Source organism: Raphanus sativus, chromosome 7 (assembly GCF_000801105.2).
Source record: "Raphanus sativus cultivar WK10039 chromosome 7, ASM80110v3, whole genome shotgun sequence".
Taxonomy (NCBI): domain Eukaryota; kingdom Viridiplantae; phylum Streptophyta; class Magnoliopsida; order Brassicales; family Brassicaceae; genus Raphanus; species Raphanus sativus.
The window spans coordinates 8,360,669-8,373,430 of record NC_079517.1 but is presented as its reverse complement, the minus strand read 5'-3'; the positions used below and the strand labels follow the sequence as shown (position 1 = coordinate 8,373,430).

The 12,762-nt window shown below is 38.9% G+C and overlaps 2 protein-coding genes across 4 annotated transcripts; one reads left to right on the top strand and one right to left on the bottom strand.

Annotated features, from left to right (window-relative positions):
- Positions 1-7,892: 7,892 nt before the first annotated feature.
- LOC108814515 (probable folate-biopterin transporter 7) lies at positions 7,893-9,608 on the bottom strand. 3 transcript variants are annotated; one of them, XM_018587104.2, is made up of 3 exons: positions 9,490-9,608; positions 9,161-9,422; positions 7,893-9,071 (listed from the first exon to the last, which is right to left on the bottom strand). In XM_018587104.2, exons 2-3 carry the CDS (start codon positions 9,414-9,416, stop codon positions 8,038-8,040), a joined length of 1,290 nt encoding a protein of 429 aa, XP_018442606.1. In that variant the 5' UTR covers positions 9,417-9,422; positions 9,490-9,608; the 3' UTR covers positions 7,893-8,037. The 3 variants fall into 3 exon arrangements, with proteins under 3 accessions (XP_018442606.1, XP_056847051.1, XP_018442607.1); XM_056991071.1 differs by having other exon boundaries at positions 9,161-9,416; positions 9,490-9,600; XM_018587105.2 differs by having other exon boundaries at positions 9,507-9,522.
- A 242-nt stretch (positions 9,609-9,850) lies between these two features.
- LOC108814511 (tRNA pseudouridine synthase 1) lies at positions 9,851-11,583 on the top strand. Its single transcript, XM_018587097.2, has 2 exons — positions 9,851-10,983; positions 11,073-11,583. The coding sequence occupies exons 1-2, from the start codon at positions 10,058-10,060 to the stop codon at positions 11,437-11,439; spliced, it is 1,293 nt and encodes a 430-aa protein (XP_018442599.1). The 5' UTR covers positions 9,851-10,057; the 3' UTR covers positions 11,440-11,583.
- The last annotated feature ends 1,179 nt before the right edge of the window (positions 11,584-12,762 follow it).

Here is a 12,762-nt window from a genome sequence, read left to right as displayed (position 1 = left end):
AAAGATGGGTTTTGTTGGTCAGATCAGGCTAACTACTCCTTCATCAACTTGAAGACAGCGCTCTGTTCAACCCCGGTCCTTGCATTACCTGATTTTGATCAACCCTTCACGGTAGAAACAGACGCCTCTAACACTGGAATTGGCGCCGTGCTCATGCAGAACAACCACCCTCTCTGCTTTATAAGCCGTTCTCTTGGTCCCAAACACCAGTCTCTTTCTGTGTATGAAAAGGAGCTACTGGCAGTGGTCTACGCCGTTCAGTCTTGGCATGCGTACCTTGCTCATCGCCCCTTTATCATCAACACCGATCAGAAGAGCCTCAAGTTCCTCATGGAGCAGAAAGTAACTACACCATTTCAGCATATGTGGCTCTCCAAGCTGATGGGTTATAACTTCGAGATCCGCTACAAACAGGGCAAAGACAATGTTGTAGCCGACGCTCTCTCTCGTGTCACCGGCTCTCAGCTGCTACACATTGCTCTCTCTGAAGCCCATACTGGCTTCTACGACTCGCTGAAGTTACTATGGGAAACTGATCCTCACCTGCAGAAGATAATCTCTGAGCTGCAGACTGACAAGTCTTCTCACCCACAGTTCACCTTTGTTAACGGAGAGTTACGTCGCAGAGGCAAACTGGTTGTTGGTAATGACAAAACCGTCAAACTCCACATCCTCAAATGGCTTCATGACTCTGCTATTGGAGGTCACTCTGGTCGCGATGCGTCTCTGCACAGGATCAAGTCTCTGTTCTATTGGCCTAAGATGCATACTGAAGTCCAGAACTATGTTCGCAACTGCGCTGTCTGTCAGCAAAACAAGCACGACTTAGCTGCAAAACCGGGCCTTCTCCAACCTCTACCTATACCCCATGGAGTTTGGGAATCAGTCAGTCTGGATTTCATCGAGGGTCTCCCTCCTTCTAATGGCAAACACTGTATATTGGTGGTCATCGATCGGTTGAGCAAAAATGCTCATTTCATCCCGCTTTCCCACCCTTACACTGCTCTCTCAGTTGCTCAAGCCTACTTGGATAACGTGTTTAAGCTTCATGGGATGCCTAAAGATGTGGTCAGTGATCGCGACCCTACCTTCCTCAGTGAAGTCTGGAAAGAGCTCTTCCGCGTCCACGGAGTAGATCTCAAACGCTCAACCGCCTACCACCCGCAAACTGATGGCCAAACAGAGGTCACAAACAAAACCTTAGAGACCTATTTGCGGTGTATGGTTGCAGAAACTCCCTCATCTTGGAGCAAGTGGCTTGGCTTGGCTGAATGGTGGTACAACACTACCTTTCACTCTGCGATTAAAGCAACCCCTTATGAGGTCGTCTATGGTCAACCCCCACCTCTACACCTGCCATACCTCCCGGGTGAAAGCTCAAACTCTGTTATTGATCGCAGCCTGCAGAAACGAGAAGAAGTGATCAACATGCTCAAGTTTCATCTCCTGCGCGCACAAAACCGTATGAGACAATATGCTGATGCTCACCGCTCTCATCGTGAGTTCAACATTGGAGACTTCGTGTATCTTAAACTCCAGCCTTACAGGCAGCACACACTGAAGAACAGAAAGACCCCTCATAAGCTGTCTCCACGATTCTACGGACCTTTTAAAGTCACTGACCGTATCGGCATGGTTGCTTACAAGCTCATGCTTCCTCCTGAGGCCGCCATTCATGATACCTTTCACGTCAGTCAGCTCAAACTGTGCCCAAACCCTCCCTCTACAGCTCCGGAGATACCCCAATACTGGTCCGATCTCGGGAACTCCAAAGAACCTGAAGCTATCCTGGAAACACAAACTGTCAAGCGCCGTAACGCCGCTGCTACTAAAGTGTTAGTCCAGTGGAAAGGCGAATCACCTGAGACTGCAACTTGGGAGTTCTTCACTGACTTCAACGCCAAGTATCCTCTTTTCAATCCTTGAGGACAAGGTTGATCTGAAGAAGGGAGTATTGTCATAGGATGAGTCATCCATGACATCCTTATCCTCAATCCTATCTATCCGTTACCAGCTAGCTGTTGCTTTGCTTTTCACTTTTGCTTTTTCCTTTTGCTTTTAGACCGTTAGCGAGTCTTGTCTTTTAGCTTCCTTTCAGCTATATGTAACACCTGCATTTGCAGAAGAAAGGTATCAATCATTAAAGCATTTCCAAACCTCTAAAACTCTCTGTTTCTCTCTGCTAAAGATCATAGTTCTTCGAGGTGATTTCTCTTCCTATAAATCATCTTCTAGTCTATCATCTACCTTACTTAGAGCTATCGGTTAGCTCTTAGTTTGGGTTATCATTTACACTCATACCTGCTGTCTCACAAGCAAAGACTATACTTTACCTCAAGAAGACGAGTTTGTATATATATACAGAGAGAATGAGCAACGGTTAACGGTTTTGTCTTAACTCTCGGTTTCAGACTTGTGTCAGATCAATAATGTACCATTTTGATTTGACAGACTAATGACCATTCGGTTTTATTAGGTTCGGTTCGAATTTTGTGTATTTTCCGGTTCAAAAATAGGTACACACATATGATGTTCCCTCGAAAGAAAATCAACACCAAAACATTTTTCAATTGGAAAAAGCATTACATTCTCAACTTATATGAAACATTCGTTGAACAATTAAGAAAACCAATGAAACGAACATTAAACCATGTAGTATTATCGCTAATCACTGTAAGTTAGTAACAAACTGTAACGACCCTGATTTTTCATTTTGATTTTTGCTGGGATCTTTTTTTGGCCTTTATTAAAAATTAAAGCCCAATTCTCTCTTTTTACTTTGTCCCACATTGGAAGTTTGAGCTTCATACCTCACTTCCCTTCTCCTATATAATAGACTTCTCTTCTTCTCTTTATTCTCATCAAGTCAAAGTATTTCTTTGCGGGTGACAAGTTGTTGTTAAATTATTCAACGACCAGTCACTAGTCAATTTTTCCGGTGAGATTTCCGGCGAGCTTCCGGCGGGATTTTTGTGCGAGCTTCCGGTGGGATTTCTGGGCGAGCTTTCGGTGGGTTTTTCTAGTAAGTTTGCCGCCTCCTTATTTCTAGTTATAGGAATCTATTTAGAGAATTCTATTATAGGAAACCCGCCAATTTAGGAAAGTTTCTATTTAGGAAAGTTTCTATTTTAAGAAAGTTTCTATTTCGGGAAACTTTATTCCTGAGACTCTGCGCCTAAGTCATTGATCCTCGTGTTGCAGTTGATCTCAGTTGACCATCTTCCGTTGTTCTTTCCGGCCTGTTGCTAAGGTGAGGGCTATTCTGTTAAATCCTGAGCTAGTTTATTACTACTATTATGGAAAGTTTAGTTTCGAAACATGTTCTGTCTCTTTGAATCGAGTTTGATTGGAGTCTTATTTGTTTATTATTATTTGCTTGTTAAATTGGAAATAGGATAATAGAGGATTCAACGTTTGATTGAATTGAATGAGTTAAGAATTGTTATATATATATATATATATATATATATATGTAAGTCTGTTATGAGATTGCGGGGCACAAAGATCTTGTGCTAACGGCGCATTATTTGGAGATTGCGGGACACAGAGACGTTTGTGTTAGCGGCGCATTGTATGGAGATTGCGGGGCATATAGACGTCTATGCTAGCGGCGCATTGTGTGTGGGATTGCGGGGTACAAAGACGTTTGTACTAGCGGCGCATAGGTGATTGCGGGGTACAAGGATGGACTCTTGTACTAGCGGCGCATAGAGTTATATATTTATATCCTTATGAGGAGAATGCGGGGTGCAAAGAATATCTATGTACTATCAGCGCTTTTGGTGTTTTGTGTGGTGTATTAGATGCCGTGTTTGTTTCATGCTAGAGCTAGGCCTACATGGTCGTAGTGCTATGTACTGAGTCTGTGGTTTGCGGGTTAGCATCCCATACCTCACTGAGTGACTCCCCTGTTGCTCATCCCTCTTTTCTTTCCCCTTTTCAGGTGAGACTGACCAACATGAGTGATTGCTTTCGGATTGGTGCATTTGGAAGTTTATTTCTTATTTTCAGACTTTCGGTTTTTAGCTTTTATCTATATTTTCCAGGATTTATGCTATTATTGGATTTATGTTTATTTATTGGATTTATGATGAGTAATAAATGAAGATTTTGGAGATTTTTATTTATTATATTATTTTAGAAAATCGGGGTATTACAATTTGGTATCAGAGCGGGGTTCCGTCCCGGCTCTGACCCGGGACGGCGATTTATGGGACTCGGATTTCAGTGATTTTTCAATGTTTTGGGATTGGGAGTTTAAAAAAAAAAATGCACCCTTCTGCCGAGCATCATTCGGTTAGTCATTAGAGATTCTGATTTTCTTTTCTTCTGCAGGTGAAGACCAAGTTTCTTTCGTTTCCATTGTCTATTATCTTGTGTCTTCTTTTTTTTTTTTTTTTTTTTTTTTTTTTTTTTTTTCTTCGAAGCTGTGGACATCCTTTCTTCGTCTCTTCGAATTCGGGACGAATTCCGGTTAAGTGGGGGAGAATTGTAACGACCCTGATTTTTCATTTTGATTTTTGCTGGGATCTTTTTTTGGCCTTTATTAAAATTAAAGCCCAATTCTCTCTTTTTACTTTGTCCCACATTGGAAGTTTGAGCTTCATACCTCACTTCCCTTCTCCTATATAATAGACTTCTCTTCTTCTCTTTATTCTCATCAAGTCAAAGTATTTCTTTGCGGGTGACAAGTTGTTGTTAAATTATTCAACGACCAGTCACTAGTCAATTTTTCCGGTGAGATTTCCGGCGAGCTTCCGGCGGGATTTTTGTGCGAGCTTCCGGTGGGATTTCTGGGCGAGCTTTCGGTGGGTTTTTCTAGTAAGTTTGCCGCCTCCTTATTTCTAGTTATAGGAATCTATTTAGAGAATTCTATTATAGGAAACCCGCCAATTTAGGAAAGTTTCTATTTTAGGAAAGTTTCTATTTTAAGAAAGTTTCTATTTCGGGAAACTTTATTCCTGAGACTCTGCGCCTAAGTCATTGATCCTCGTGTTGCAGTTGATCTCAGTTGACCATCTTCCGTTGTTCTTTCCGGCCTGTTGCTAAGGTGAGGGCTATTCTGTTAAATCCTGAGCTAGTTTATTACTACTATTATGGAAAGTTTAGTTTCGAAACATGTTCTGTCTCTTTGAATCGAGTTTGATTGGAGTCTTATTTGTTTATTATTATTTGCTTGTTAAATTGGAAATAGGATAATAGAGGATTCAACGTTTGATTGAATTGAATGAGTTAAGAATTGTTATATATATATATATATATATATATGTAAGTCTGTTATGAGATTGCGGGGCACAAAGATCTTGTGCTAACGGCGCATTATTTGGAGATTGCGGGACACAGAGACGTTTGTGTTAGCGGCGCATTGTATGGAGATTGCGGGGCATATAGACGTCTATGCTAGCGGCGCATTGTGTGTGGGATTGCGGGGTACAAAGACGTTTGTACTAGCGGCGCATAGGTGATTGCGGGGTACAAGGATGGACTCTTGTACTAGCGGCGCATAGAGTTATATATTTATATCCTTATGAGGAGAATGCGGGGTGCAAAGAATATCTATGTACTATCAGCGCTTTTGGTGTTTTGTGTGGTGTATTAGATGCCGTGTTTGTTTCATGCTAGAGCTAGGCCTACATGGTCGTAGTGCTATGTACTGAGTCTGTGGTTTGCGGGTTAGCATCCCATACCTCACTGAGTGACTCCCCTGTTGCTCATCCCTCTTTTCTTTCCCCTTTTCAGGTGAGACTGACCAACATGAGTGATTGCTTTCGGATTGGTGCATTTGGAAGTTTATTTCTTATTTTCAGACTTTCGGTTTTTAGCTTTTATCTATATTTTCCAGGATTTATGCTATTATTGGATTTATGTTTATTTATTGGATTTATGATGAGTAATAAATGAAGATTTTGGAGATTTTTATTTATTATATTATTTTAGAAAATCGGGGTATTACACAAACTTTAAAAAAAACTAGATCTTAACCCGCCCAACTGGGCGGGTCTTTTTGTTTATGTTATATATAAATCTTGACCAAAAAATATTCATGGATAGAACCTCTAAAACTCATATATTACTGTGGTAAATAATATTACTTGGCCTAGTTAGAAATGTACTAATTTTAGTGGACGATAATAAAAAAAAATGGCACAACAACGTGTTAAGTATTTTTTTCCGGGAAAAAAATCTGTTTGGTGAAACTTAACTGATTAACGTGCTGCTCTCTCTCACTCGTTGGTCGATATTGGCCTGATGCTTGCGAAAGAGAAAATGTAGTTATAGAGAAAGTTTACGTTGAACAGTTTTGATGTGATTCCTTTTGCATGTAGCATGAATCTTTGAACCCTGCAAAATAAGCACAACAAAATGTAATTTAGCTATAGACATAAACATACGAGAAATGATGATGTAGGCGACTCAAAATTTACATGTTCATCGGTTAGGACCATCCGAAGAGTTTCTCCAGCGAATGAAGTGTTTTGTTGCCAGGAATGTAGCAATTTAACCTGAGATCGCCATTTTGTCTTGTATGGCTTCAAGTCTTTGACAGGGTTGAGAATCACACAGGTCATCATTTTTTTGTTTTGGTTTTGATTGCAATGTGAATGTTAATGTTTTTAACGTAGAACGAAGTGTATATATAGATAAGTAGGTGAGATATTTTTGATAAATAAATATTAATTAGTAAATAGAAAACTTGGTTAGCAAGTTGTGTGTAGATAAGGAATATACTTAATGTATTCAATTTTTTTTTTAAAAAAAATTGTGTTTAATTTTATGATTATGTAGGTAAGTGAGATATTTACATCGTAAAATATTTCTAATTCTCGATTTTGACTTGAGGTCTAAGGCTATAAATCCGTGATTAGCAAGTATTTAGGTAAAATATTATTTGCAAGTTTCGAATTGCAGAATATTACGATTTTGTTAGTTAATGACTTCCCTTTTGTGAAGGAGTAGTTGAATATATTAGGAAAAATGAATTAATTGTATTTCTTGTTATGATTTATTATTTGATTGATGCGAGAAAGTATGATACGTTTTGGGAATATGAATTTATTAAGATTAATGAATCAATTATATTGCTTGATTGATATAGTATTTTTTTTAATTCTTGCGGGAAAGTAGGAAACGTTTTTTTTCAAGGCTATAAATCCGTGATTAGCAAGTATCTTCTGATTTAAATGTGATAATTTTATGGTAAATGATAATTATAATATTTAATGTTAAGATATTTGTAGATAAAACCTCGAGGAGATCAAAATGGTAAAAAAAATCAATTCAGAAGATCTACACCAAATATTTGAAAAATATTTGATAAATAATTATGATGTGAACTATATACATCTATATTTATGTAATTATTTCAGAAAGAATTATGATTATAATTGTATGGCAATTAAGTAGCTATTATGTTTGATAATAAAATCTAATGTGAATTATATACATGAATATGAAATAATTATTTTAGAAATAATTTAGATGATAATTGTATGGAAATTAAGTAGTTATCATAAATAATTATAACTTACTTATCATAAATAGTTATCTTAAATAAATATTTCAGAAATAATTTAGATGATTATTGTATGGCAATTATGTTTGATAATAAAATCTAATTATACATGTGATAATAATAAATAATTAGTTATATTATACATGTTACAATAATAAATATTTATGTTGATGATTAAGTTATATATAAGCCCAATCGTTTTTTTAAATTTAATGCAGAGCCCATTCATTTAAGCAGAAGTCCCATCCGTAAATCTGTTGTAATATGCTATCCTTGTTTCCAAACATAAAGTTATTTCTAAGAGATATCCCTGTCACCAACAAATCCTTAATAGATTAGCCAAAGGCCCATCCGAAAATCTGGTTTAAAATACTATTCATGTTTCCAAGCATAAGATTTTTTAATAGATATACTTGTCACCAAACAAATCCTTTAGGTACTTCTAATTTAATAAGATAGATATATACTTCTACTACTACCATCGACAGTAGAAGACCATGTAGACAGACTATGAGAAACAGAACTCATTCTTTCTTTTTACTCTTCTCCTCTGCTTCCTTCTCATCATATATCCACGACGTGAACACCAGTGGAATCACAACGCAGATCGCTTCCACAGCCAGTCCACCACCAAACCCCGAGTAATCATCCACCGTCACTTCCACAAACGACGCCAAAACGATCCCAAGATACCCACTAACTATAAAAGCAAGCGCAATAGCCGACATCACAAACGCCATGAGAGACCCTTCACACCCGCGAGGACACACCCTCGTCATCAACACAGTGAAAGGCAGGTTCTTGAAATAAAACAAACTCTCCAACACTCCCGAAACAAAGAGCACGTACACAGAGTCCGGCACTCCCATACCCCTGTACACGCCTCTCACGAACAAGAGATCCGACACCACGAAGACAGCCATCGTTCCCTGAACGGCAACGATCAGTTTCCTCGGGGAAGTTGTTTTAAGCCAGCGGTCATAAGCAACGCCCCACAGCAGCATCGCGACCTGACCGACGACTTTCGAGACTCCCACGAGCGACGCGTCGATTCCTAAGATCTTCGTCTGGTAAAAGAACATGGTCCCGGTCAGAACAGGAACCGTAGCGGTCGATAACGCCATCCAGGCTATGGAGTAAGAGATCTCCGGCTTCCTCAACACGCGCGAGAGGTCGGAGACGTGGTTCTTGATACCACCACGTGGAGATGGATTCACCGGAAGGTTTAGAGACTTTTCTCTGATGTTTATAGTTACAAAGAACTGAAGGAGAGCTAAGAGGCCGAAGACTAGAAACGTTGACCGAGAGGAGACCGTTTTGATAGCGATACCACCTAATAGGTTCCCGAGGATTCCACCGAGAGAAGACGCCATCCAAACAAACGAAGGCAGCTCGGTGTTCTTCTGTTTTCCAGCTTCGGCGACGATAGCATCGTTAGCCACTTCCACCACGGAAGCGCCGAGATTGCTAAGGAGAAGATAGAGTGATAAAGCTAAGACCGACACATTCGATCTCGCTAAGAAAGCTATCGCAAGCCACGAGACTGCTTGTAGCAACGCTGCAAAACAAAACAGAGAAAAAGAAAAACGTAAAACGACACCGTTTGAATAATCAAAGCACTTGAATAGTAGTATTAATGCAATTTACCTCCAAAAGCGATGTAAGGGACACGGTGCTGGCCGAAGAAGTAGACGGCGTCTGAAACGACGCCGTATATAGGTTTAGCGACCATTGGGAGATTAGCGGAGTTTTGGAGAAGCTGCAAGACTGAAGGGTTGACACGGAGCTCGTCGGTGAGGAAGAAATTGGCTCCGAGCCATGGGAAACCTCTGAATCCTTGAACGAAGTAGCCGAAACCTAGCAGCCATCTGATGCGACGAGATCCTCCTCCCTCGCTGCTCATCTGAAACTGAAAGAAGGATTCAGTAAGCTGTTTTTAGAGAGTTTCTAAAAGATCGGAGAAGTGAGATACAGACAGCGAAATGATCATTACTGGAGCAAGACAAGTATATGTCTTTTTAGGTTTTTTTTTTATTTTCTTTTATTTGCCTTGTAAACGTGTCGTCTTTAGTTCCAAATCTGCTTCCAGCTGTAACAAAAGATCTAAATGAAAATATCATAGGTCGAACAGGCCCAGTTAAAGGGTGAAACAAAACGGCGTCGTAATAATTCCTGAATATTCGGAAATGTTTTTGGGCTTAGAGATGGCACCCATTTATAAAAGTAGAGGCCCATTTAAAAGGTTTAAAAGGGAAATATTTAAAGCTTGAGATGAAGCCCATTATCTAAAAGAAAATAAAAGGCCCTGTTAAAGGGTTATGAACAAAACGGCGCCGTAGCGAGCTTCTTCACCTCGGTCGTCGTCTAGGGTTTTGACTTTTGAGTGTGAACCTAGAGTAGCCATCACCGTAGTAGCAGAGGAAGTCTGGAACCATGGAGGCGTTCAATGGCTTCTCGTCACTAAAGAAATAGACTTTTGAATCCTGAAACCAAGAAACCGTTTTTCCTGATCGAGATCCAAAAATCACTAGTAGGAGTTCAAAAATGTCAACCACCACCGGCGACGGAGACGAACGGAGAAAAGTCGCCATAATCTTAGCGTTCTGCGGTGTGGGTTATCTAGGGATGCAAAGGAACCCAGGCGCGAAAACCATCGAAGGCGAGCTCGAAGAAGCTCTGTTTCGCGCCGGAGCTGTGACAGAGATCGATCGAGGGAAACCGAAGCAATACGACTTCACGCGGTGTGCTCGGACTGATAAAGGAGTGAGCGCCGTGGGACAAGTTGTCTCCGGTAGATTCCACGTTGACCCACCTGGTTTCGTGGATCGGCTCAATGCTAATCTTCCTGATCAGATTAGGGTTTTTGGTTACAAGCATGTTCCTCCGTCTTTTAGCTCCTATAAATTCTGTGATCGGAGGAGGTATGTGTATCTGATCCCTGTGTTTGCTCTCGATCCGTTCACGCATCGTGATAGAGAAGCGGTGATGGCTAGTTTGGGTTCAGGAGAGGAGTATGTGAAGTGTTACGAGTGTTCTGAGAGAGGTCGTAAGAACAAGATCACTGGTGTTGTGGGCAAGTTGAAAGTCGATAGCTTTGAAGCTAAATCATTGGATGCTCAGTCAGACATTCTATCGAACAGCTTTAGTGCATTGACTACTGAGGGAAAGAGTAAGTTTTGTTACGGCGAGGAGGAGAAGGAGAGGTTTAATAGGATACTGAGTTATTATGTTGGGTCGTATAATTTTCATAACTTTACTACGAGGATAAAGGCTGATGACCCGGCTGCGAATCGTTCTATCATCTCTTTCACTGCGAACACTGTCATTAATCTTGATGGGATTGATTTTATCAAGTGTGAAGTCTTGGGCCAAAGCTTCATGCTTCATCAGATTCGGAAGATGATGGGTCTTGCTGTTGCTATCATGAGGAACTGTGCTCCTGAATCACTTATCAATACTGCTTTCAGCAAGTAAGCTTCTTCTTCTTTCTTTTAGTGGTTATAATCTTTTTAGTGTTTATAGTTATTGTTGGTGTTGATTCTGAATCTTTTGTTACCAGAGATGTGAATATAACCGTACCAATGGCGCCTGAAGTAGGACTTTACTTGGACGAATGCTTCTTCACGTCTTATAACAACACACAATGTGAAGACAGGTATGAGGAAGTGTCGATGGAAGCATATAAGGAAGAAGCTGAAGCCTTTAAATTGAAGCATATATATTCTCACATTGGCTCTGTCGAGAGAAAATACGGAAACGTGGCTCTTTGGTTGCATTCCTTGAACTATAGAAACTATCCTGACTTAAACTACGGCAGAATTGGACACAACGCAGAACAAGCTCTTGTCTGCAAGACTGTTGGCAAGACCCAAGAAACAACAGTGGCAGAGCAAAATGATGAAAACTCTCAAGTAAAGACCTCGTAAGACACCATTTACTATAGTAGCATAACTAATCTCTGGGTTTGTTTGAAAAGTCAACGTTGTTTGTGCTCGTGAGTTCTTTCCAACAACAATTATGGTTAACGATTCCTGTAGCTTTTATATCAAAATGCTTTTTCACAAATGCTTTATACGATCCTCAATGTCATCATCATATAAAGATTTACTTTTATTATAGAACAGAGAATTTTTCTTTGAAGTTTAAAGAATAAAAGATTGAGAGGAAGAAACGTGGAAACGAATCTACAGGCAGAGACGTGACGTTACATATGAGCAGAACAATAAAATCCCCTAAACGCACGTCAGCCTCTCTCTCCGAACCATAAGGCACATAACTTTTTTACCATTTTAATTATAACTAAATTGTTATTTAGGGTAAATAAAATGTCAGACTTCGATTGAACCGATGAGTTTTAGGGTGTGACTCCTATCTTCGTCTGCACTAATAAGTACTCCTACTTTATAACTTTCGCTTACCAATGCATGTCAATACTCAACAGTGACAAATTTTCAATTTCCAGCGGTTTTAAATACCAAAAAAGCTTAATACTCCCGTTTCAAAATATAAAATACCACAGAAATAATTATTGTTTTAAAATAGAAAATATTTTCGCATTTCAAAAACATTTACCGCTTTATTTATAAGTAGTTAGATTTTTACTTTTATTTTTTAAAAATATTTTTTTATTTTAATATAATATGTATTTTTAGCTGAAACATTATATATTTAAGATCTTGTGAGTTATTAATGCTTCACCTAGACATTGTTTGTACTTCTTAGATATCAAATCTCACATAAATGATCAATTTAAAAGAACTCCATGATTATAACGCATGTATTTATTTTTACAAATGTTAGAAGTGTAAGAATTTAATAAACTTAAAAAAAAAATAACTAGCCGGTAAGGGAAAAAAAATGCAAGAAGGTGTATACTTGCATGTAACTAAAGACTCAAGTGATTTGAAATTTTCTTGAATTATTGTTACATTGGAAAGAGAAAGATGTGACTAAATTTGACTGCTCGTAAGCTTAACATATAAAGTAGTTGAGGTGTAATAATATCAGTATTAATAATAACTGTGAAAAAGTAATTAATACATATAAGTAGCATCAGAGAAATCATCATTCAAAACGCCTCGAAAATAAGAACAAAAAGTTTGAAAGCAAATATCTAAACTACAAAGTATATAGAATTTTAATTTCCCTTATAACTTTTGTGGCATATATTAAAACACACATAAAATAAAGAAAATGACAAATCATCACGTCCGTTACTTTTTAATCCTCTGCTAGCAAAATTTTAATTT

Bases quoted from the DNA above. Each gene is read 5' to 3' on its own strand.
- LOC108814515 (XM_018587104.2), bottom strand. From the start codon at position 9,416: ATGAGCAGCGAGGGAGGAGGATCTCGTCGCATCAGATGGCTGCTAGGT. The intron at 9,072-9,160 runs GTAAATTGCATT...TTTGTTTTGCAG, and splicing joins CCCTTACATCGCTTTTGGAG to CGTTGCTACAAGCAGTCTCG.
- LOC108814511 (XM_018587097.2), top strand. From the start codon at position 10,058: ATGTCAACCACCACCGGCGACGGAGACGAACGGAGAAAAGTCGCCATA. The intron at 10,984-11,072 runs GTAAGCTTCTTC...TTTTGTTACCAG, and splicing joins ATCAATACTGCTTTCAGCAA to AGATGTGAATATAACCGTAC.